Source organism: Pseudopipra pipra, chromosome 20 (assembly GCF_036250125.1).
Source record: "Pseudopipra pipra isolate bDixPip1 chromosome 20, bDixPip1.hap1, whole genome shotgun sequence".
Taxonomy (NCBI): domain Eukaryota; kingdom Metazoa; phylum Chordata; class Aves; order Passeriformes; family Pipridae; genus Pseudopipra; species Pseudopipra pipra.
The window spans coordinates 9,576,009-9,602,181 of NC_087568.1; the positions used below are offsets into that span (position 1 = coordinate 9,576,009).

The 26,173-nt window shown below is 50.5% G+C and overlaps 1 protein-coding gene across 11 annotated transcripts in view; it reads right to left on the minus strand.

Moving 5' to 3' along the window:
* LOC135425159 (histone-lysine N-methyltransferase EHMT1-like) overlaps nt 1–26,173 on the minus strand; it is a 130,187-nt gene that overhangs the window by 68,897 nt on the left and 35,117 nt on the right. For 8 of the 11 annotated variants that reach the window (XM_064677149.1, XM_064677152.1, XM_064677151.1 and 5 more), the window contains one exon: nt 3,539–3,626. In XM_064677149.1, coding sequence (XP_064533219.1) covers nt 3,539–3,626 — 88 coding nt within the window. Of the gene's footprint in view, nt 1–3,538; nt 3,627–9,368; nt 9,545–13,122; nt 13,265–19,237; nt 19,351–26,173 lie in introns of those variants that run through there. The other 3 variants (XM_064677143.1, XM_064677148.1, XM_064677150.1) reach the window with 3 other exon arrangements.

The window sequence follows — 26,173 nt, forward strand, 5'->3', positions numbered from 1 at the left end:
AGACAATATGGCCTAATAAAAGCTTTTTTCCACTCATCTTCCATCTCCCTGCCCCCTTCCTTGCCCTGTCAAAGGGAAAGATGGACCTAAACTCACATCCACATGTAAAACTGAACTGGAACATTTCCCATGGACAACAAAACAGCCTCATGCACAGCTTTTTTCTATCTGTGTTGAGCAATTTTACACGCAAAGGGACTCTGAGCCCGGTGAGTGACTTCCACTGAGCTTTGCACAGGCTGGGACTCACCCCCAGGCCCAGAAATGGAAGTGCTGGAAGACCCAAAGAGTTGTTCCTACAGATAGATTTACATTTAGAGTTCATTTCTCTTTATCAGGACAAAGGCAGAAGAGGACAGCCCAGTTGGGAAGCACAGAGCATTTCTGCAACACCTCCTGCTCGAGGAACAGGGAATAAAACACCACCACTGCCCACCCAAGGGCCCCCACCCCAGGCTGCTCCCTGAGAGCACCCACCCAGCCCTGTCCCAAGCACCAACAACTCCTCAACTCCTCCCCAGCTCCTGAGCTGTCCCAAGTGACAGGCTGGCAGGCTGAGGACCACCAAGAAAGGGGAGCACTGCCTCAAACCAGCAGATTAATCAGGGCCAGGTTGGACAGGGCTTGGAGCAACCTGGGATAGTGGAAGGTGTCCCTCCCCGTGGCAGGGAGGTGGAAGAACTGGATGGTCTTTAAGATCCTTTCCAACACAAGCTGATCAGAGGGATGGAGCACCTCTCCTGTGAGGAAAGGCTGAGGGAATTGGGTTTGCTCAGCCTGGAGAAAAGGTGGTTTTGGGGTGACCTAATTGTGGCCTTCCAGTACCTGAAGGGAACCCACAAGATGGAGAGAGACTTTGGACAAGGCTTGGAGTGACAGGACAAGAGGGAATGGCTTCACACTGCCAGAGGGCAGGGTTAGATGGGATACTGGGAAGAAATCCTTCCCTGTGAGGGTGGGGAGGCCCTGGCACAGGTTGCCCAGAGAAGCTGTGGCTGCCCCATCCCTGGAAGTGTCCAAGGCCACGTTGGACAGGGCTTGGAGCAACCTGGGCTAGTGGAAGGTGTCCTTGCCCATGGCAGGGATGGAACAGGATGAACTTTAAGGTCCCTCATAACCCAAACCAGTCTATGATTCTGGGATTACAAACTGGGGCAGCTCAGCCCTGCAACAGGATCCTCATGGAGATCTCCAGCATGATGATGTTCCTCAGTGCTGGAGCCAGACAGTGGTCACAGGCACTGCTGCAGGGGTGCTGATGGGCCTGGCCTGGGGGACAGACCCCCAGATCTCAGCCAAGGCTTCAAGTCACCTGAATTTCCTGGCTCATCTTGGACACAGGGGAAGCACAAGTTTGTAGTAGAGGTGTAACTGGTAAAAGGCCATTCAGGGAGGCAGCAATGGAGCTACCACAGTTCCAATGGGGAGCTGGCCCTGCCCTCAGCATCAGCACCCTTCTGAGCCCAGGGAGAGTGAAAAGAGAGAAAAACACAGCAATTCACACTAAGCCTTTAGCCCAAACAGCACCTTTAGTCAGCCTTTGGATCTGCAAGTTCAAGCCTCTGGAAGTTTTAGATCCCGGGTTCAATATTGACAAGTTACCTGCCAAGGGGATTTTCCCAAAGGGAACACAATCACAGCAGGTTCAGCTGTGTGCTGAAGGTCTTGGCTCCCAGCAAACACACCATCAGTTTGCTGCAGCAACTCAGCCTAAACCAGGCCATGGCAATGATGAAGGTATTAAACAGCACTGGTCACATCCTCCTTGCTAAAGGAAAATGACTTTTAAGTTTGTTAAAACAAATTTAAAGAGAGAAAGTTGAGACTTTAGGGTGCTTTTCCAGTCGACACACCCCAGTTCCACACATTGCTGCCTGTCCTTGAGCCAGGAAATTGGGCTCAAAGAAACAATTTCATGGCATCTCACGAGTGTGTTGGAATGATTTCATGTTCACGCCACAGTCAGAAATGCAAACTCTCTGCCAACACTAAACACTGTTATTAAGAGGCTTTGGGGACGTTAATTAATGTTGTGTTGATGACGATCCTCCGACGATCCCAGCTGGGGAAGGAAGGGCAGTGAGGGACAGTGGGCACAGCGCAGCGACCACACACCCCATTGTCTGTGTGCTCGGGGAGGGGAGGATACAGCTGAACATTCCAGAAGAATGGACACTATGCAGATCACATTTTAGGACTCTTCTTCTTACAGAACCAGACAATGAGCTGGAGTGGTTGGAATTTGAGCACCTTGTGAAGCCTGGAGACTGTTCCTGCACAGGGAGGGTTCTCAGCTCCCTCCTGACACGCAGCATTTGCTCTAAGTCACAACCAGTCAAGACATCCAAGGCACAGAAATGTCTCTTCCCACCCTCTTTCTGGATTTTTTACCTCCACCTTGACACTTACCTTAAGATCAACCAAGAGCTGAACAAACAAGATTTATAGTCCTGAGCCAAGCAAGGCAAGGGATCAAATTGAGAGGCTCCCTCAGAGCAACACGACCTCCCACTGACACCTCAGATTTCAGCCCTGCTCTGCCCAGACCTGAGGTCCCTACACCACCAGCTCTGGCAGCAGGACTCACGTGCCCCCAGTTAATATCCAAGCACCTGACACAGCATTCAGTATTTTGCCTGTTCTGAGCTTTACTCTCTAACTAGAGCAGCTTGACAAAACATTATGCTGGACAGAGGAGAAAGAAAAAGCAACGCTGTACTCACACACAACTGAATTAAGTCCAAAATTTTGTTTCTAGATAAGAGTAGGGATTTTGATGGGGCCAGTTCAGTGCTTTCCTAATGCTCTGTTATGGAAAGGAGAACAAAAACACACCAAATCCCTGCAGAGCTAGGAGAAGTAACTAGTCAAGGAATAATAAAGACAGGAGGGAGTTGGAGGAAAGATAAAGAGTGGTGGGGTTTTTTCCCCTAATCCTACTGACACATTTATTAAGCCCTTAGATTTGCTTGCATGTAACTCACAGATTTTGTAACTTTTATGTTACTTTTATGTAACTTTCCCGCAGGAAACACTTTGTCAAGTGAACGCGTGCTGCATCCTGCACAGTAAAAGCAGCAGAGCCCACACAGGAGCCTGGAAGTGTGTGGGGTGTCCAACCCCACCAGCCATCCTGCAGAACATCAGGGCCTGCTCTGCAGCAAGAGAGGAACCCCCAGGAAAACAGAAAGTGAACTTTCCTAGAGGGAGGAAAAGGCCATCATGGGGAGGGATCAGAGTTCAGCTAAAACCAGTCAGGCAGAGGAAGCTCAAAGTGACTCCTTCGGCCTCACAGCCACACCAGAGCAGAAGTGAAAATGAGATCCCATTCTGCAGGGGACTGGTGGGGGATGGACTGAAAAGCAAATCTGCCTCTTCTGGGGAAGAGCCCTGCTGAGAACAGTCCCAGGAGAAGGGAGCCACTGTTTGTGGGAGCACAGCTGAGGCGCTGGGGGGACAGAGCACATCTCCAAGCCCCTGGTTTTGTTCCCATCACCTCACAAGCAAGGTCTGGCCCTCACCCAAGGCAGGTGCTCACCTTCCTCTTTGTTGTTGGTGATGTCTTTCAGCAGCTCAGTCTTCATGCAGGCGTCTTTCCTTGGCTCTCCCTTACTCAGCAATGCTCGCTAAGGAGGGGGAGACAAAACAGAAACATCAGGGTTTAGCTCCATGGTCATCCACACACATTGCATTGCATTGCAAAGAAGAGACAATCATGGACACATCCTGTTTACATCACGGGCAAACCTCCCTCTGCAAAACAAGGCCTCCAGGAAGCTGCCACCAAGGCACAGGTCACAGATAAAACACGGCAGGGCTGGCCCCGGCTGACAGCCCGAGGAGCTGAGACACTGAGCTGTGCCCGGGGCTCAGACCTCCCAGCTCTGGGCTTGGATGAGCCAGACAGATTCTGTGAGTGAAACGTGCCCGGGAATCCAGCTGAGTCAGTGCTCAGGAAAGGCATCTCCAGGAGGTGACTTTTACTCCCCCAAAACTTCTTAGGCTTTGGGTGGGGGAGGCAGATCTATCAGCCTTCTCTTTACACCTCATTTATCAACATTTCCAGCCCCTGAGCTTTTGGTTGTTTTTTTTTGTAGTTCATTCAAATGTACACACAAAATGCAAACCATCAGCCAGCTCCAGCTAACTCCTCATTCACAACACCCATGTTTATTAAAGTTAATCAGCTCTATTTTTAATTCCATAGAAAGTAATTTTTCTTTTTTCCTCCCCCTTTTTTTTTTATTTTTACTTAAAAAAGGGAACACCTGCTCATCTCCTCTGCCTTTCACACGCCCAGAGTCACGTTGTTAGATCAGGTTTGCAGCCTTAATACCTTCGTTTTTTATGTCGAAGTGGCGAGACTGAAAAAAAAAAGCCACCAGAACAAAACAGCAGGAAAAAAGGTATTTGCAAAAAAAAAAAAAAAATAAAATGAAATAGAAGGGGTCTTTGCCACAGCCCTGTGTTTAAGGAGACAAGCTGGTCTGGAGGCAAAGATGGTGCCTGCCCTGCAGAGCTGCCGCGTGACGAGGTCGGGTGAAGGGTTCAGCACACGCTGCCGGCGCGGCGGCACAAGAATAAACCCAGGTCAAGCCAACTGTTGTAGGGCCGGCACAGAGAGCAGATGGTGCCTCAGCCATGCAAATCACAAGGTTTAAAGCACACTGAGTGATAAAGGAAGAAAAACAACCTGCCCATCTCCCACAAAGGGAGCGAGAGAGATAAGGTGCACGCGATGTACCAGCTCCCAAATCCGGTGTACCAGCTTCCAAAAGCTGGTGTACCAGCTCCCAAACTATTCCCAGCACCAGCTCTCCTGTCACCATGTGGGATTCTGTCCAGAGAGGACAGAGATGGGCTTTGGTGCTGCTTTGCTGTCACCAGCCACCCTGACAGGTTTGTTTCCATGTGAACTCAGCAGCAATGTCAGCAGCCCCCCAGCCCCACAAGGGGCTCATCCAGCCCCACATCCCTGCAGGATGCTCCCAAATGCCTCCATCTGCAAAGTAACACACACTAAAGGAAAGGAGGGAGTGCCAGGCTGGGCACGAATTCCTGGGAAAGCCTCCATCACCTGCCAGGCCTGGAGCTGAGGGCACTCCCAGGATTGCTCCCATAACACGGAGGATGGAGGCTGTGGGGGGCTGCCTGTCCCCAGCCTGCCCTGAGCACAAGCAAACAGCAAACCCGGCCACATCTCAATGCTCTCAGCACCAGGGAACATGTGCTCCCAGCACAGCACCTTCAGATTTTCAGCCACAGCCCAAAAAACAAGCTGTGAGCATCTGGAACCTCAGCTGAGCCCACCAACAGCCTGTAGCAGAACCTACCTCCAGCACACACTGGCCAACAGCTGCCATCAAGAAATGATCATAAAACACAGCCCAAAGCCTGAACATAGAGCACCTTCTTTATTTATTTGTTTGCTAAGCCAATAATACGCATCCTTGCTGCAAACATGAGCTTGTAAACCCTACCTCTCCTCTAGCCAGACCTCTTGTAAACTGGGAATAACTTCATTTTGCTCATGGAACACCCTGCAGCAAGACTAGGGCAAAGAGAGCTCAGAGTGCCCAAGGGCACCCCGGGCAGGGGCACCCAGGCCCTCGCCACAGGCACCAACAGCAAATAAAGAGCCTCAGTCTGTCTAACAGGAAGCAGCTTGTTTTCCCAACCTTTGTTGCAATAAGGAAAGGTCTTGATATTCCTGCTGTTACACTGACTCATACGAGAAGCCCCAGGACTTCCAGTGGGTCATTCTGAGCCATCTGATTCTAAGTTTTTCTTTATTTTCTAAGCACTATCCTCAGCCCACAAATCACCCACACTCTCCCTTCCACAGAGGCGTTGCTGCTGCTTGCCCACGACGCCTGAAGAAAAGCCACTGCAGGAAACCCTGGAGTCAATCAGACCTCCATCATCCTCCCTCCTCGCTGCAGTCACCAGGAATTCAGGGCTGCCCGGGTCCTGCCCAGCTCTCAAAGCAGAACTTCCATCCCCAAGAGAGAAACCACCATTTTTTTGCCATGAGAGCACAAAAGCTGGGTGCCAAGGCAAGGCTGACTGAGGTGGCACCTCACGGGCTCTCCTGTCTCACAGACACATCCCTCGCCACCAACGGCAGCGTCGCAACTTCCCAACAAAAACTCAGCGTCGAGGCAGAAAATAAAGTAATAATTAATAAATAAATAAATAAAGAGTCAACTGTGAATTTTGAAGCATTTTGATCAAAGGGAAGCTACAGGAAACCCCTGCAAAGCCCTCGAAGCCTCTTCCCCCCAGGTCAGAGCTCTCCCCTCCATCAGCACCCAACCCCGAGGGGCACCCACGGGGCACCCACCCATTCATTCCCAGCAGCCCCACGGCTCCACCCAGCCAACTTAGCACCAACTCCACCGCAAAGTGTCAATACCTCCATTTTTTGGGGGGGTGTGGGTGTGTGTGGGTGTGTTGGGTTTTTTTGCCCTCCCCTCCCTTAAATCCAGAGCAAACTTCCCTTTCTGCTCACCCTCCCCATGCCCCATCCGTCCGCTCCCGATTGGCAGGGAAATCCTATACCCACCCTCCCCGCCGAGAAATGTCTGCTCTTGCAGCAGTCCCAACAAAGCCAACTGCCAAGCACACGCTGCTTCACAATAAAAGTCTCACTCGCTCCATTTATTTTTTTCCTCCTTTCCCCCTTTCCCGCAGCCGGCTGCCTCCATTCCCCAGTGATTATTAACCATCCGTGGCTGGAGAACCTCCACAAAGGGTACACAGCACCAGCCATGAAGCATAATTGCCCCCCCTCTCCCCTCAACCCTTTTAATTTTAGGTTTCAAGGGGCAGCAAAAATTAGTGCATCTGAAGAAAGACTGATTGGGTCTTTGAGAGGGCTTTAAAAGCCATGAGGAGCCAAGCAGAGGAGCTACTGCTGGTTTAGTTTTTCGCTCTCTGCCTCTGTTTACAAGAAAACAGGCTTCCTCTCCTCCATGAGGTCTTGGGAGGGGATGGAAGACAGGTCAGACCGGCCAAGGGAAGGCTCTGCAGCATTTCCAAACAGATGATGACTAGAAGCTACAGTGGTGCCTTTAAAACAAAAAAAAAAAAAAAAAGAGCCCACCAAAAAAAAAAAAAAAATGAAAAAATAAAAAAGGAAAAGAAAGAAGAGCAAAAGAACAAAGCTGGGAAACACAGAAAGAGCTTTCTCAGCCTCCTCCTTGGCATTTTCATCAGCCATCCGGGTGCCCTTCACAAAGGTCCAAACAGGTTTTATAGGCAAAGACAACACATGCACAGCAAAACTCCAACATATTGCAGCTTACCCAGCCCAGGGGACCAGAGTTACATCATGAGCCCGAGCTGTGTCCTCTCCCAGCAGCCCGGCCAGGAGCTCAGGCTGAGGTGCCAAGATGTCTACCTTCACCAGGGTCTTTTTTTTTTTTTTTTAATGTCTTAAAAGTCAACGGTCTGGGAACCCGAGGCTTCGCAGAGCGTTACGTGAGCGGAGCTGAGCAGCTACAGCAGGTCGAGCTGGAAGAGGGCTGGGAGCAGGACACCCCTCAAACTGCCCCTTCCCATCCAGGGCAGTGGGGTGCACCAACACCTCTGCCCCCAGAGCCGGTGGGATGGACAGCACTGATCCTGCCCATCCTCCAGCAGGGAGGTGACACCAACCCCTCCGAGGTGACACCACCGGGCCCTGCTCCCCACACACAGTCAGGACACGGCCCCAGGGAAAGCTCCCACCAGCCCAGACTGCAGCACAGCAGAAGCAAAGCTCTCAACAAATGATGCAACCCCAGCAGCAGATTCTTATTCACTCATTTTTTCCCTCCTTCTCCTGGAAAACAAAAAAATAAAAATAACGCAACCCGAACCCGCCTGCTCACAATAACCTTTGCCTTAAAGAGAAGACAAACATTTTGTAGTTAATTATACAGGAAATAATGATGAAGAGAAGGCTTGTAGAAAGAGAGTGTTTCCTTTGTAGGCACAGGGAGGCTGCTCATTTTGGGTCTGGGCGCTGCTCAGGTCCTGCTGTGCATGGGCAAGGCCTGGGATGAGGGCTCGTGGGGACGCTGACCACGGGCCTGTCATTAGAACCAACAGCAGCATTTGATCTGGAGAAGGAAGGAAGCACAACCACCAGCACACCCGGCCTACAAAGCAGTCACCAGCCTCAAAGCTCCTTTTTTTTTTCCAGGTAAAGGCCACACTTCCTTATAAGCCCCATGCAATCATGTGAACATGGAATTTTATCTGCAGCTCACAACAAGCACTGCCCTCAGCCTGAAGTTTGTCCCCAAATCAAATTCTTTGCAGTTCTTTTGTCTCCTGGATTCCTTTCACCCGGACTCTTTCCCATAGAAAAGAAACATTTCCTTCTCAACCCCCATGTCCTCTCTCCCATTCCAGCCACACGCACGTCAACTCCCAAAAAGGGGGGACTTGTAGAAAGAGGCACAAGTCCCTGCATGCAACAGCTGGGAACACGGAGACACGTGCATGAAACACAACAGGACTTAAAGTGATTTCTCTTAGGACAAGGCATTCCACGAGGGCGTGCAGGCTTCAGGCAAGGGGGGTCTGCAGAGCCCGTGCCCTCCTGGAAAGGGGAGATCAATTTACACTTCCTCACTGCTTCCAGGCTGGGAAGCGCCGTTCCCATCCAGCTGCATCCCAGTAGAGTTAAAGCCAGTGCAACTTGTATGTGCAGGCAAGTGTAAATCCAGAGCAGACAAAGGCATCCCCTCCTTCCACGGGCTGAGGGGAGCAAGGAGTCCAGCTGCTCCTGCCTTCTCCTGGCACCCGGGAGGGGAGGGGAGGGAAGAAAACCCTAAAATGGAGACCAAGATTCATCACTATCTCCAGCAAAAGCAAACCAGCCACTTCAGAAACAGCCAGTCCCCAGGAAGGCCGAGCCAGGACAAAACCATAGCACCAAGAGGAGCCTGGAGCAAGCAGATTCCAGCAGATTCCAGTGATGGGGAGCTGGAAAGCAGCTCACCCCCATGGAAGGGGCTCAGCTACCTCTTCAGCCTCCACGCTCCTCTTCCTCCCACCCTCAAATCACCACAGCCAGCGGCGCAGCTCCTTCTCCCCCTGCCCATCCCGATGGCGCCCCAAGGAAGGGCACATGGGGCAGCAGAGGAGGGAAAGCCCCCCATGGGCTTCCCATGGGACCACGAGGACCTGGCTCAGCTGCCCACACCACCTCCACCTGGGTCACCTCCAGCCATGGAGCGGCCCCGGCGCCTGCGAGCCGGGAAAGCGGGCAGGGAGAAAGGGGGGGAAAAAAGAGACAAAATAATAATAAAAATAATCATCATCATAAAACTTGCACCCTCGGGCCTGTCCCTCTAATAACTACAGCAAAACCTCACCAAGGCCTTACTCTCCTGGAGGGCGAGAAAGCGACACAGCGCTGCCCAGCACCCGAAGTCCTGGAGGTGGGAGATCCTCACACCCTCTCCTCCATGGCCTACGGGCTTCGTCCCCGGCGTGGGGCCTGGTTTTTCTGCTCTGTCATTAAGAGTGGAGCCTGGTCTTTTCCTTCAATCCCAAGAATTGCACGGAATTAGATCATCTTTCTGGCTCGCCTCCCCCTACAGGCAGCTCCCGAGCATGCTCAGCGCGGCCGCGCTGCCATTTCATAACCGCATTGTTTACGGACACACGGACCTGCCATCTTTTGACAGGGACACAGGGCCCCTGTCCCTCCCCAGCGCCCCCAGCCCCTGCCACAAACACCCCCCTGGGGGAAGGCACGCTGCGAAAGCATGGAGAGCAGCAGCCTGGAGGGGTTATGGTGGTGGTTTTGCTGTTTTCTGGTTGGCTTTTGTTTCTTTTTTTCCTTCCCCCCCCTTGATTTAGGTCAAAATCCACCTGCTTTGGAGCCCCCCGTGGGGGGCTGGGGGGCTGTGGGGAGGAGAGGTCTCACAGAGCTCGATGCAAAAAGCCAGCCATGATTTTTTAGCTTCTTCGAATCACAACTGTGCTTCGATGTCACCTAAAAATATAATACCCAGCCCAGTCTGCCATCCTCTGCCGAGCCTTCCTCTGTGAGAAAAAGGGTTGGAAATGTGGTATTTCCCTTAAATAAACAAGTTGGCTTAGTCCCAGCACATAGAGTTTTCTCCTTTAAATGCAAACCAGAGTATTTTTGCAGGCACACAGGAAAATGAGGAGAGGAGGAGGGGAAATGTTCCTCATTTAACACCAAGAACTCCATGAAAAGCCTTGCAAGGTTGCTCGGAGCCCCGCTCTGTTCCAGCCCTCTCCCCGTCTGTGTTGATCATACTTTACAGGTGAAAGCAGCTCTGACTTATGACAGAGAGAAAATGCCAGAAGAGCTGGAGGTTTCCTCATCCTTGGAACAAGGACAAGTTGTGAAAAGCTTCCTTTGCAAGAGGCACTGTGCTGCTCCAGCACAGTATGGCAGCGTTGCAGGGAGGACACTTGCACGTCAGATCTTCTTAACCCCCACTGCCTCGACCCTTGTCCGTGTCCTTCCCCCTCCTGATGGGGACTGAAGGAAAAGGATAAATAAATTACCTGGTTTGGGGGAAGCAAGCTGTTGAGTTGGGAGTCCAGAATATTTTTGAAAAGCTTGCTCTACATTTTTTCCCCTCTATTTTTAATTTGCTTTCAGGACATTTTCCAATTAGCTTGAACAGTTTGAGAGCTTCGCTCCTGCTGCTTTCCTGACTACTGTAAATCCTGGCAGGCAGTGCTGCCCACTGCCCATCCTCCTCCTCTGCCTCCCTCTAGCACCAAGATCATCCTACAGCAAAGCCAGACAGGCATCCCCCAACCCAAGAGACCAAAGAGCTCCCACAGACACAGGGAGGGATGGATCCCTCCAGAAACAAAGCAACGTGAGGGTCTGCAAAGAGAAGTTGGTGTCAAAACTCTAAATTCAGAGGAGTATAAAAATAACTGGCTGAAAACACTGGTTAAGGATTATAAATTCAGGATTCATTTCCAAGCCTCTGACATTCCATGTCACTGCAGGAACATATGGTCCTCCAAGGCTCCCAAGCAGGGAGCACACGCCATCAGTGCCCCGAGCCTTCCGAGTGACCCAAACACACGGTCACTCTCCCGCTGCGGCCATTCCTCGACCGCTCCCGGCCCCAGGAGCGGGAAGGTGAGAAGGAAAAACTTCAGGGAAAAGCAGCAAAAAGGAAAACAAAAGAGGAGCAGCAAGAGTCAAAGCCAGCCCTCCCCCAGACCAGCTGGCCAGGAAAGCGAAGCTCCTTAAAACTCCTTGTTTACCTGAATAAAGCAACTCCCTGACAGTGCAGGAGATGAACGCTCTTTCCTTAGGAGATGGCACCGCATGGGAGAGGCCAGGGAGCCTGGCAGAAGGAGCCTTGGGATGACCACTGCCACCCAAGCCCCCAGGTCATGGAGCTGCACCTGCTCCCCTGCCCAGGGCTGGTTTCACAGGGGCTGAGCAGTAGCAATATGCCCCCTGTGAGCCACAGAGCCCAGCTCTGCCCCAACACGCTCTTGGATGAGGGGAAGAGCTCATGGAAAACACTGAAAAGTGCGTTAAACACATGGAACAGCCCGAACCCAAGACCTGAAGGCCCCACGTCAGGCTCTTAACCCTCGCCGAGAAGCAGCGCCCAGCCCAGACCTCGGCTGCTCTCCTCCCTCCAAAGTAGGTCAGGCTTTTCTGCAGCTCTGCAGACGCTCTCAAAGGGCCCCGGCCGGCAGGGATGGAGCGCTGGGCGCTGTCAGCTGCTGTCACACCGGTGTCACCGTGTCACCACCTCACAGGAGCACACCTCGCACACCTCAGCGCATTTTTGGTTGTCTCCTCAGCCTTCATGGAGCCCAAAGCCCATTTTCTCTCTCAGGCAGCAGGTCAAGGCCTCTGCTCTTCACTGTTAAAAAGAAATCCCATTTCTCTCCTCGTGGCTTCTGAGGCCCTCTCCTTTCGGTCACATCTTCTAGATGATGAACAATGAGTGCCTTTATAGTCCAGTGGAGACACGATAGATATTTAGATTAGGTGTCACAGATTGTCCTGTAAGCTCCCTGATCTTTTAGATGCCATCTTCACATCTTGCTCCTCGACTGAAAATTCAATATTGTGTCTGCAGGGCAGCTTCAGGGGTCTCCCTGGAGCACAGCAAGCTCAGGACAGTGTTTTGTAGGGGTGCCCAGGCTCCCCACGGCTCTGGGACCTTCGGTGTCCATCCCAAATCCCACTGAGGCCTGTGGCAGCCAACTGAGCTGTCTGCACATAACACAAACCACAGCAAAAAAAAAAAAAAAAAAAAAAATCCCATGGCAGGGCCAGGGCCCTGAATTTTAGGCAACTTTTAAAATATGTTGCAGACTTGGGCCTCCTGCCATGAAATCAACCACGGATGTTTCATTTTAACCAGCTGGTCCCTTGGATTTCATTGCTACAATGAAAAAAGAAAAGAAGAGAGGGGAGGAAGTCACCCCAAAATCAAAAGGCTTGTTTCTTCCTGGTGAAATATTGTTGCCTCTTGCCTCCAGCTGAGAAAATGAGCCCTAAGCAGAAGCTGTCAAAGGAGACCTAGTGAGGAGGTGCCATGTGGCCACAGGCCCTCTCCTCCCCTCTGGAAGTTCTGTCTTCAGTCAGCTCAGACACCCCAGGCTTTGTTCCTTTTGCTTACAAGAGCTACAAGAGCAGGGAGGGCTCCTGGGAGAATTTTCCAGAAACTTCACCCTTAAAAAACTTCTAAAAGCACAAACCAACCCTAAAAATACATGAAAAACCCCAACCCCGAACGGGCCTCCCCACCCTAGAACACAAATCAAAGACCACCCCCGGACGCGAGGAAACAAAGCCCGAGGTTTCCCGGAGCACTGTCGGATGCTGAAGGCCCCAGGAGCCCATGGCACAGCACCTGGAATATCCATCCCAGCGGGAAGGAGCCCGGCCGGTCCCCGCGCGCCCGCCTGCCCTCCCGCGCACGGGGCAGCGAAAGAGAGGAGCATCGAAGCAAATAAATAAATAACTAAGCCCAGCCATGATCCCCCAAACTCTGTTCCTCCTCTCCAAGGCCTCTCCTTCCCCAGCAGGACACAAGCCTGTCTGCCAGGGCCGGCGGGGCCGCGCCGGGCGCGGGAGGCTGTCGGACCCTGCGGTACCTGCGGGCAGCTGTTGTCTTCTTCTGGTGAAGACTCCAAGAGTTGCATATTCCAGATCCTCATGAGCAGTGATTCAGTTTCTGCTCATGTGATAAAGCTCCCTCTACAGAGTGAGCATGCCCAGAAGAGCCCATTTCACTGCTCCCTCCAAGCTGCAGCCATTTCACACAGAACCTGCCGGCTCCAGGGCGTCCATTGGAGCGCGATTATCCCGGGCATCCCGGGGACGCACCGGCAACGCAGATCATCTGTCAACTTTCTGACAGGGTGCCAGGCCTCAAAACTGATCACTTGCCTGAAAAAAAGAGAAAGCTCTTTAAACCATAGGGTGAGGTGTGCCTGTCTCGTGGCCTTCAAGAGTAGCACTTGTGCGTGGGAAAAGGAGAGGAAGGAGGGATGGAGAGGGATTCTCCGTGGCTTGGGGGTGCTCCCGTGCTGATTTTGTTGTGCTTAACAAAGCCCTCAACCTCAGAGCACTGGGATGAAGGCACATGGGTTAAACTGATGCAGTGAGCAGTGTCCAACTGCAAGTGCATTCAAGATCAGAACTCCTGAGCCAAAGGGGAGCTAATTTTCACTTTGGGGATTAATGAGACAACTTGACCTGGTACAACTGACCTTAAAAGGGTATCATAAACAGAGCTGTTGAAAAGTGCTGTGGGAGAACAAGGGGACACCCTCATGGATCCATCCTCATCCTCACCCTAAAGAAGGGATAGTGCACTACGAGGTGCAGGAGCTCTGAGCTCAGCCTATGCCAAACCCTACGATACAGCTGGCCCAGCCAGCAAGATAAAAGAAGAAATTCTAGCTTCAAAATAAAAGTAGTTTGTCTCTGTTCCACTTAACAATTAAGCATAAACTCTTGGCAATCTTCATATCTGCTCAAGCTCCCAGCAAAACTGCCAGAGGAGCTCACAGGAACATCTGCGAGCAGAGATCGGCTGGAAGGGATTCAAGCAAGGCTGGCATTTATCGGAGGCAGGAGCAGGAGGCTGCTGGAGCTGGAGAACCTCCCCCCGAGGAGGGGGAGGGCGGCCACAACTCCAGAGAAGAGGCCAGGAGGAAGAGGAAACTCAGAAATGGCCTGTGGCACCACCCGTGTGCTCTTGGCCAAAGGGAAAACAGTTTTCCCCAAGAGCACAGAGGATCGTCCTCTTTAAGAGCCAGAGTTCTCTGTAAGAGTAGAAATCCAAATGAAGACGAGCAGCGTGTGATGTGTCACGGTGAGCTGGGGAGGGCAGGGAGCAGCCTGCACTGTAGAGAGGGAAAAGGCCATCCAAATCCACAGGGAGGTTTTGAGGAGCCCGAGGAGGATGTTTGCCCTGCCCCAGCACCCAAGGCAGGCAGGCGAGTCCAGGCCCTCAGCCATGGCCTGCTCTGCCATCCCCTCCTCCCTGCAGAGCACGCAGTACCAAGTCCTGCCAGGCTGGAAACATCCACAAGCCAGGTTTTCTCCAGCCCAAGTAGCTATTTCACCACCCTGGCCAGGCACATTTGCAAAGCTGCAATAATTAAGGCAGCAAAGAGCTGCTACGGATCTGCCTCAGCTACAGGGATGTTGTTTTTCTCTCCACACTCTGGAGAAGCTTCACTGCTAAACAGTTAAAACACACAAGGCTAAATCGAGATGACTGAGTTTCATAGGGAAGGAGTATCTGAGGTGACAGTACAATGCAAGGATTGCTCTCTCACCCACTGGGTTTTTGTTTGATGTGAATCTTAAGTTTTAATATACACAAAATGAGATTCTCCTGGCCTTTCTCTCAGTCGCTGAGAGGTGGAGAGGTAACTCATTTAAGATAAATTCAAAAATCCCCAAACAAAAGCAACAACCCCTGACTACGCAGGAGTTGTGTTATCCACCACATCAAAAGATTACTGGAGTTCAAACCAAAGATGGCTTTAAAACAGTCGACGTGCTGCCCTTCCTTGCAGCACGAAATTACCAAGCTTTCATTAAAACCCCAGAAATAGAAACAAAGATATTAACAAAGGCAGTGTCAACGATCCACCACAGCCAACATTCCCTTCCAGAGATAAAATAACGATGGAGAACGGCCGCAGCCTCCCTGCACAGGCAGAGGGGTGACAGTCCCCACTGCACCTCCACAGCAGACACGTTTTCACTGCTGAGGTTAAAGACACACCGAGAGCAGACGCTACAAAAGATGCTTTGCACATCTCATGGCCGTCCTCGAAAGCACTAAACACTGTTTAGAAACAACAAGTACAAGGCAAAGCAGGGTATTGCAGATGCTTCAACGACCAACTGGAGCAAAGCGATCGAACGGTGTCGTAGCAGCAGCTCTGCTCAGTGCCCAGCCACGGGAGATGGCCGGGTGTTCATCAGTAAGACCTTAAATTTACATCATCCCAAAGGAGAAAGAAGCTTCCAGAGCACAGGCACTCCTGTGGCTGAGCTGTCAAAGCAGTGCCTCCTGCCCAGGACTCCAGGGCCCCCATCTCCCCTCCTTTGCAGGGGCCAGGCGGTCACAGACCCATCTCCAGACTGGTTTTTCTAATGATTTAGGATGAGAACAAGCCCATGCCCCACGAAGCTGTGCCCTTTATTTAACCACAGTGCTCTCCAGCAGTTTTCCCACCACACCGGTAGGAGCCAGCCCGACACCCCCTTTCCAAACATTCCTACCAGCGACCACAGATCACAAGGTATTTTCACTCCGGTATTTTCACTCCGTGGCTCTCAGGCCTCCATGCTCTGATTGAAGGCTCAAACCTCCCTTTCAGAAATCCCACATTTTCAGGAAGAAAAGCAGCAGCACAACAATCTCCCTTCACAAAGGACACCGGGTTCCTCAGGGCTTTTGCTTAATGACACCATTACGTCCGGCATTTTCACAGCTCCCTTGCAGAGGAAGCACAAGTGGGAGGCAAGGGGAAGATTTTTGTTTCTACAGGAAGAACAATATTTAGTTCTGCAAAATATAGAGGGTTTTCCTTATTTCCACCAGGTTCCTCTTCTTCCAGACCCTCCAGTTGATCAAGTCTGATGCTCCCCTTCAAGACTCTTCAGAAGCGATCCCAAAAGCACAACAAGCTGAAGGGACTCTCGATATAAGATGAGCATTTCTGTTGCAATCTTGACTTGTTTCTGTACCATTATAAGCCACTTCCCAGCTCTACCACAAGCTGTTCAAATGCTCCCTTCCCTCCTTAGCCATTATATGCATTTCTTAACCAGAATGTCCCAGGACACACTGGGTGTCTTCAGCATCCTCCAAGAGAGTCCCAGTGTCCACCTCCAAGCTCAGATAACAGCCTTGAAAGAGCAGGCAGTCATTAATGCACAATTCTGGAATCACAGCTTTCCCTACCTTTCAAAACCTGCTTTTTCCCCCCAAAGTTCTCGAGCTCTTTCTCCCCCCTTTTCCTCAGCACAGTTGAAAACTGTTTTCACTTAATAGGAAATGTGAAATTTTCCCTGGGATGCTGCATTGAGTACATCACACACACCAAGAAGGAAAAAAAAAAAGGAAGGAAAAAAGAAAAGGAAAGGAAAAAATGATCCTATTGGACAGCAATGGAGATGTGAGCTCTCTGGGAGATGTTGCTATGTTTTGATAAGAATATGCATTGAGTATTTCATTTACAGGGCAATCCTAGAACTTTATTTAGCAGCATATTGGCCAGACAGCTGTAATTTAGAACATACTGTATTCCTAACAGTTCCCAATTATAAATTCCTTCAGCTTTAACTTATAGTAACCACAGCTCCTTCTATTTTGGAAACCTAAAACCACCATTTCTCCCCTTCATTCAGCCATCACATATCAAGAGCTTCTACCGCACAGACACAGCCTCGCTGGAGAAGAGTCCTAAATCCAGCATCCCAGGTGGGATCCTCACTCCCACCACACTCACTGCTCCACAGGCAGATGTGTTACTGTTCAATCTGGGGGCTCAGCCCCGAGTCAGTGCAGAGCCAACCCTGCTCAGTGCCCTGCCAGCAGCGCCGGCTGGGAAAATGGCTGCGCGCATTCCAGCTCCCTCCTGCCGCCACGGGAGCTGGAGCGCGGCTGTGGAGCCTGCCAAGGAGCCTCACGTGCTCAATCTGCCCCCGTTCTTTGACCTCACACCTATTTTTTTTTTAAGGATTAAGGCACTGACGTGAAAATAAGCAAGTTCTTCACGAGCATCGGTGCTTCCCGATGCCTTTGTATCTCTCCCCGGATCAGGAGCTCCTACGGAATATCGCCGTTGAGGGCTCCACAAGAAATCCTGCTGACTTTATCAAATTTCTGCAAGGAACAGAAGGAGCTGGTGAACACTTTAAAAGCAAAGCTCCTGCCTCCATGCAAGTCTCATGGTTAAGAGGAGCGGAGAAATGGAGCATGATGTGTGTACGGAATTGGCTCCACAGAAGCTGCTTCTCAGCAACTGCCATAAGGTGGCAGTGGGTCTTTAAGGCTCCCTTACACCTTCACACAGCACAATAGGAAATTAGCACACCAGTGGGTTTCCAGCATCTGAAACTGTTTAAGTCCCATTTCCTCATCAAGGGAGCCAGACCATGCTTGAAAACTTGGGGCTGAGATCACCTCAACCACCAGAGTCACGCCAGGAGAAAAAGCCACCGGGACAAACTCTGAAAAGCCATAAACACAGCCCCCACCTCAGCCAAAGAAAATCCAACCCTTTCCCCCCTCGGTGTACAGTCACAATGCTGTTTGTTTTACATAAATGCTTTCCTTTGTGCCTTCATCCAGCCATAAACAACCCAGCGACCATTAAAGAGCAGGAGAAGTTCTGTCTGCCCAGCAAGCTGGGCACCAGCAGGATTTTATGCAGGCACCGTAAAAGCAAGCCCAGTAAGCAAACTGGTGACCAGCTCAGCACAGGGCTGATGTAGCAAACAGGCTCAGAAAGCACCAAGGAAGCGTTGGGTGCACAAGAAAGATGGAACCAGGCAATAAATAGGCAAGTTACTTTAGGTAATGAAGTGACTCTTCATGCAGAATGACCATCACCTGGGACACAGCAACAAAATCAAATCTTTGCCAGTCGCCCTCTGAATTACACTGTGAAAAGTGGCCAGAGTTGCCCTGAAGGAAGAGTTGATCTACCTTAAAAGGCAGACCACGATCACAGAGATTTCTGTTCAGTAAGTCAAACACTACAACGCTGTAACACCCAAGTATTCCCAGTGCCCTGAGCAGAGCAAACCCCTCGCCTTACCTTCACCTCCAGCCAGGCCGAAACACGGGTGGGCCCCCCATAACACGCCTCCCATGCGTGAGGAGACAGGTCTGAGCCTCGTGGCCGACGTCCCCCCTGCTCCACACCAAGCCAGAGCTTCCCTACACCTCGCTAACACAAACACCCAGAGCCAATGTAAATGTTTTATTGGCACTTCCCCACGCAGCGAGCTTGTACAACAACTGGAGTCAATCGGCTCATGCAGCACATACCTGCTGGTGCTTACACATTCCTTGTAAAAACCTGGCAACTACGGATGAAATCCAAGAGCCCAACCGAGCACGACTCACAGAGTCCCCTGCCTGCCCCCAAGCCCACTCGCCAACACGTTAAACCCCCTGCAAGAAGCGCAGAAAACCTCGCAGCCAAAGGAACAAACAAACATATTCCCTCCTCTCCCTTGCCAGTGTGGAGGACCTGATGTGGCAAGGTTTGTTTGCCACCACTGGAATGCAAAATAAGGCTGGAAAAGGGAGTTGGAGTTTGACATTCTTTCGCCCTCCCACCATCCCAGCCGGATCCTGGTTTGAACTGCGGGGCAGGTCCGAGCCCTGCGAGGCTCCCCATCAATAACAATTAGCGCCCGAGACGACGGAGCCGGGATCACATGGCTCCACCATGGAGGCACAGCCCTGGCTGCAGCCCCTGCCTGCTGTCACCTCATGTCACCAGCCTGACATTGCACAGGTCCCTTCTCCGCACGGGCCTGCCAGCCAGCAAAGGTCAGTATTCCAAACCCCTCCCCGCGGATCCGCAGGAAGCGTTTGAAGCCATCTCGTGTCAGTGGTTTAACTGCGCTGCTTTTGAATCGATTCCAACAGTTGTTGCTCCATCCGGTCTCCTCTCGCTCCCCCAGCCTGGGGGCACGGCAAGGAACCGACTGGATTTGCCCTACCTCCATCCCGGCTGCGGGGAGCTGCGGGTCCCTCCAGGTCCTGACTCCAGGCCTATCCCTGCTCCAGCCACAAATCCATCTCACTCCATGGGTGCAGCCTCCACCCCGGAGCATGCTCAGTGCGGGCTGATCTTCAGCCATTTCAGAGCTTTAATGAAATGTAAGCATAAGGAAGTGTCATTAGCAAAAAAAAAAAAAAAAAAGAAATGGTGCAGGATTCATCCCAATCCGGCCAACCTTCCTCTTCCCATCCTCTGTCAAGGAGGTGAAGCTCTCGCTGCGGGGATCGCAGGCGTTTTTAGGCTGCAAGCATCTCGTTTTAGAACAAAAGCAAGGAAAATCCTGTCTCAGGCAAGCCTAGTGCAAAAGGAGCATTTCCCAGTGACACCCAAACCAGGTGATTTGTCACTCTGGGCCTTCCACAAATTGCAATATTTTCATAAAATGTCATTAATGTTAGGGGTTTTTTCCCCCCAACGGGCTTCAACTGATGCTTTTAGCTGGCAATGCAAATAGTGCTTCCCAGCCATCTTAAAGCTAAACCTACCCCAGTCTACCCTGATCTCCTTGAAGGTTATTTTAACTCTATTTGCAAGGAAGTTAAACAGTAGGATAAAAGAGGGGGAGAGACTGCAGTGCAACACACTTCATGCTATGTTTTCCTAAGGACCTGAATTTTAAGAGAGGTTTGTTTTCCACTTGTCACCTCTGAAATTCCACCATCATTACCTTGTCTCCTCAATGCAGTAGGACTGTTTCATGGAAGAATTAAGAGAGGTTGTTTCTTTTTTTAAATCCTTTCCAGTTTTCCAAACAAAAGATGCAAAGACACACAACAGCCCTGTAAACTGTGAGTGATCTGCACACAGAGCTTGACTTAAAAACTTGTGTTTCCCAAAATATCCTTTGCATGTTCCCTACTGATCCCTCCCAGCTCTCTGAACTGCTCCAGAAAACAAAGGTAGTTGGTGCAGAAGTTCAGCTTTGCCAGGGCAAAAATTGGTTATTTAATCCCAACAAAGTTGGAATGTATATAGTATGTATCCTGTTCCTCATGCTGGGCCCAGGCCAAAAGCAGCTCTGGATGTTGAAATCCATGAAGTGTGTGTGCTCTGCCGAGCGACGTTTGCTTCCCATGCCCCCCTCTGCCCCCCACGTGCAGTGTCTGCCCCAGTGCTGGAGTTTGAAAAATAACTAAAAAATAAAACAAGTTACTTTATCAACACAACATTTCGGAAAAGGGAGGAAAAAAAAAAAAATCAGGGTGGCAGATGAACCCCAACCCAGCTTCTTTCCTGACCCAAACTCCCAAGGGAGCCACAGCAACGCCACGAGCCTTCCTGTGCGGCGCCACGAGCCAAGTCAAAGTCAAGATTTTCCTCAGGCCCCAGCACATCTGTGCCAGATGCACCACGCAAACAACTCATGACGCTGCTCTCCCATCCCTTCCCTGATAAATCCAGCCCAGTCCTCAACACCAAGCCACAGCTTTTTAGCAAATTATTTGGGAGCGTGTTCGCAGCTGCCTCCGGAGCTCCAGGCAGCCAAGCGCTGGCGAGCTGCGTTCTACTCAAATATTTTTAGAGCACAAAACATTTGGTAAAGTGACCCAGGATAAACCATATTAATTCAGCACAGGGCTCCCCTCAGACCTCTCTTGCTGCTGAAGGTTGTCACTGAAGGGGCCGTTTGGCCCCGGGCTGCCCCTTCCTGGGGACCTTCATCAGGAGCGATTCCCTCCACGCCACGCTGGGCAATCCCAGACACCGCCCGGTGCTTTCATTAAGCACAGATTGATAAACCCCGCCAACAATTTTCTATTCCCATCCTCTCCCTCGCCTTTAAATTGGAGGTAGTTTAAAAATAATATCCAGACCATAAAATCCCGAGGCATGTCTGCTGAGTCGAGCGGTGTTTGCATCTCGCACAGCCCGAGCATGTCAAATTTGTTTCCTTGGAAACAAAGACCAATTTGCAAGCATTGCTTTCTTCCTTTTCTTTATTTTATGTAAGGAAGACATCCATACCTGCAGCTCTTGCTGATACAAAGGAATTAAAGCAGATTCACTTACCAACAGGGTTCATAGGAGAATTATTAATGTATTTCACTAATGAACCATTGGTTTGCTGCACTGAGGGAAAACCACGGTTCATCACTGTTTAAAGATCCTGTTTGCCCTCAACGGATACACACTCGAGGCATGGCATTTATATTGTTTCCTTGGGGACAGGTAGAAAAAAAAAACAGCAAAGCCAGAGTGATTTGCTTACCCTGGGCTACACACAGTGGCTCCAGTGGAGGAGTAGTTTAAGAGGGAAATCCTGTCCTGCTCCCACCACATCCCTCCAAAGGACACAGCAGCACAGCTCAAACACACCTGCTTCCAACACAGGTTGAAGTGTCAACACAAGCCTAATAAAATAGGAAGTGATAACCTCTTGTAGATCTGTTTTGCCAGTTTTAAGCCCAACTTTTCCCCATCGAGGCATGCAGTAGGGAGGTGGGAAGGCAGCCTTTCTGTGCTGCCATAACTCTTCTCCCAGACCCGCTCCCATCACATCCTCCCTCTGAAGGCAGTAAATCCTGTGGTGATGACACACGACCTCTCTGTGTGGGCAAGAAAGAGGAGGGAGGGCAGCAGTGTCAGAGCTGAGTTATCCATAGGCTCATTTGCAAAGGGAATCAGGTGCCTCCACCCTCCAGAGCCTCTGCCAGGAATTATGAGAGCTCAGCACTTCTCACAAATCCGTCAGATACGGCATAAAATGGACACGCAGGAGAACCTCAAATAAAATTATGGCTCCTCAAACATTCCTTCCCCAGGGCTGACTCAGCACAGGGGTCATTCCCAGCATTTTCCCAGGCTGAGGCCAGGTTGCAATCCCCCCCAGAGAAGGGTCTCCAAGGGAGACCTGTTCCTGTTTGGATCACTGGATTAGGAAAACCCGAGGGAGCTGCACAAAGAGAAGGCAACAGGAGCAAGAAAAACCTCCCTCCTGCACATGAAGGACAAAGCCTCACGATTCCCTGCCCCTGGAGAATCCCAGAGCCATTGCTGGAGCCAGTGGCCAACACTAAACCCTGGATGCTTCACACCTCAAAGTCAGGCCTTGGACTCCAACACCCCAGGTATTCCAAAGGGGTTCTGAGCCTGCCAATGCCACTCTCCTGACAGAGCAGCCTTGCTCTCCTCTTCAACGTGCTCACAGCAGGATCAAGGTAATCTGTAAACAAAAAGCACAAAAAAACCCCAAACCCTGCAAAAGTCCAGCAGAACTGCCACAGGGTCTCACCTTTGAGCTTAAAAAATTCATCTCTTTTCAGCACACTGACTTTTCCAACAGTGGCTGAAGAGCACTCAACACCTCTAGCCCAGAGATCCATTCCTGCTGCTCTTAAGGAATCCTGGAAGCAAATCCCCCAGGCTACCAACAACAGGCACCCTTTACCAGGTATTGTAATTACTTAATTTTATTCTAACCAATGCCACAGCCTTAAGGAGTTTTGGAGGCTGCTGAACGAATTCTGTGGAAAGACCAAGGAAAATCATCTAATTCTTCCTGATCAAAAGCAGAGCATATACTGAAAAAAGCATCTAAACATCACCAGGTAAAAAAGAACAAGGTAGATGCATAGAGATTTGCTTAAAGGTACTGCAACAATAATTAGGATTTATAAAGAAATTTATAATAAGAGGTGGGAATAGTAGGCAATATTAATGTATCTACTTTTGGGAAAATCAAGGCTTGGATAATTAACTGCCAAAAATTTCTGGAGTGTTCCTTCACAAATGTAGAGCATCATGATGCAGGAGACATGGATGTGAAGTCATGCATTGCTGCTGATTTACTGAGTCACCTCAGGCCAGCAAGGAATGTCTTGGGACAGCCCATCCGGGATGAGCTGAATTTGAATTTCAGTGAATTTTGAGCACTTCAAGCTCCCCTGAAAAACCCCATCCTCTATTATTTAAAACCAACCAGATAACCCCAAAACAGCTCAATGTACATAACAATCATATCAGGTTTTTCTCCCTCTAATATTCCCTGTAACAAACATGTTTTTGGAAATATTCATCCAGAACAGTGACCCTGCAATCACTGAGGAGCCCTTCATGGCCCTTGCCAAGTTCAAAAGAGGGTAGATGCCACGTGGGTGAATCTGTGACACCAGGACACAGGCTAGACTAAAACAAGGGAGTCAGACACGTTGGAATCAACCAAGAGGAGCAATAAATTCAGAGAAGTTACTCAGAAATATTTTGTCAGATAACTGGGCTGTGAGTCAAAGCCCCTGGGGCGAGGGCATGAGCTCCATTATGGGGGTTTAATCCAGATGCTTTAAACACCTGGCAAGGGTTTGGGGGAAAAGACTGGATCAAACACAGGGAAATGTGGAAATGGAGATGACACCACTTCCTAACAAATTTAACCACTGCAGGTGTGGCAGGAACAGTGAGCCAATAGGTGCTTTGAGCCCCATGTGTGTCTGGAGACTTCTGAACACGGGTTTGTACCTGGGGTGACAGACGTGGCATTTATTGTAATGCTCAAGTCACCAAACCATCCCATTTGCTTGGGTTCCCAGACCTACAATACCAAAGCCTTGCTGTATTCCAGAGGACTGAGGTGAGGACAGCACACAGAGCTCAAGGCTGACGAGCTCACTGTGATGCCTTCCCACATGAACGAAAAATTAAATTTTAAATCAAGAGTCACACACTGATTTGGGGTGGCCAATTCAGATAGAGTCTCTCAAATCTATTTTTAGAACACCCTGAGTTGGAAGGGACCCACATGGATCATCCAGTTAACTCCTGGCCCTGCACGGACACCCTGTCCCTCAGAGCATTGTCCAAGCCCTCCTGGAGCTCTGGCAGCCTTGGGGCTGTGCCCACTGCCCTGGGGAGCCTGGTCAGCACCTAACCAGCCTCTGGTCCTTTTCCCAATATCCAGTCTAAACCTCCCCTGCCATGGCTTCATGCCATTTTTCAAGGGGATGAACAGATGCACAGATGTGAATGGTCAGTGCACTTGAAAATAAAGCGCCGGTTTCACATCAAAAATCAAACCACTGCTCCAAAAATAACTTCCCTCCAATTCTCCCCCCCTTCCCACCCCTCTGGATAATACCCATTCACTTGCCTCAAAGGAGGCACAGAGCTTCATTTTGTCAACATTGATACTGAAAGACCCAAAATACAGTGAAACCCCAGGAAGAAGAAAACCAAACAAACCACAAAATGCTGCAATTACCACCAGCTCTCAGAGCCATGAACCAGAGAAGGGGGAGAGCAGCAGCCCAGCAGCCCCTCTCCTCCTCTGCCCACTGTTGGCCACAGCAACTACGACCTGTTTGGGAAGCAAAGCAAAGGATTCTCCAGGACTCTCCCAGGGAGAAGTTCTGCACACTGAAAAAAAGACCATGTGCACTATTTTTATTATGCAAGGAACAGAAAAGGGCTTCACCCTTCCAGTGCTCTGCACAGAGCACAGACTCTCCCTCCTGGTGCTGATCTCCTGAATCCAAATGCACACATCAAAAGCATCGTGGAGCTTTGGAAGCTTCTCCTCCACTCTCATGCAGCCTCACCCCAGACAAAAAACAAGCAGAAGTGGTTGGTCCTGGTTCAGTGATAACACCAAAAATAAAATAAAATAAAATAAAAGTAGACAGGCAACATGGATAAAAAAAATCCTGAGCATTTTTCTTCTGCAACAGGAAGCCAAATTCCAGCCTTGATCACTCTGGAGCTTCAATTAAACAAACTCAAAGACTGCTGGAGGAAGCAAAGCTGAGTTTTGTAAGACATTTGCTTGGTAGCTGAAAGATCTGGAGTTTCACGTGAAGTTTATGAGCAGCTGGATCGTCCCTGGCACTGTCCTCAAACCCAACCCCAGCCCCACAGCAGCACACTGAGCTTTGATTAATGACTCCTGCTGCACTTGGGGAACGGAACTGCAGCATTGTCTTCATGCACAAGCCAAGAAAAAGCAGCCAGAGGGGCAGAATGTGGCCCTGCAAAAAAGCTTTCCAGGATTCCCTGCCAGGCAGCAGCTGAGGAAGCACAGCCAGGCCCTGCCAGGGGAGGGAAGGTGCTGCAGAGCGTCACCACAGCACGTTCCTTGCAGTGCACAGGCTGAGGGCTGAGCCCTCCCCAGATGGTTGAGAGGAGCCCAGAGCTGCTGCAGCACCTGGCAAACATCACTCAGCTCTTTCATCAGCTCTTGCACTGCCTCCTCAGCACACTCAGCTCTCACAGAGTGTGGGGGATGCAGCTCTGGGAGAGCCTCTGGAGCCGCAGGTATGGACAGGGCTGGGTCCTGAGCATCCTCCAGAACAGCCCTCCCCAAACACTGCTTCAAAACAACGTGCCCTTCCTCAAATCCCCTGGAATCTTCTCCCTGGATACACCCCCTGTCCCATTCTTCTGCCACAAAGGGGACAGACCCCAAGCAAGGTCCCGAGGCTGCAAGAGAGGGACCTTCCCAGCCAGCCTTGGGACAGTTGTCCTGTGTTCTCCTTCCCTGAGCAGGTGTAAGGTATCAGCAGACACCTGACAAAAACACAAATGGCTCTAAGCCTTGAGCACAAATAGGCAACATTCCCGTCCTAGCAGGAGAATTGCTCCGTGGCTTTTTTCCCTCCTTTAAGAAAGGGAGAGGGAAAGCCCCACTCAGACCACAACAATGACATTATCCCAGGTGGATACAAAGGGAAAATCCCTCAGGTACTGCCACCACCACTGTAGTGTTTGTGATATTCCCCTTTCCTGACATGGTGTGAAAACCCCCAAGGGTGGATATTTACAGGTCAATATGCTGGGATGTACCACATGCACCAATATTTTAATTTTCCTGAGTCCTTTTTTAGAAGGAACAGAATCAAGGATCAACTCTAAAGCAACCCAAAGTGCCTGTCATTTCAAACTGCAT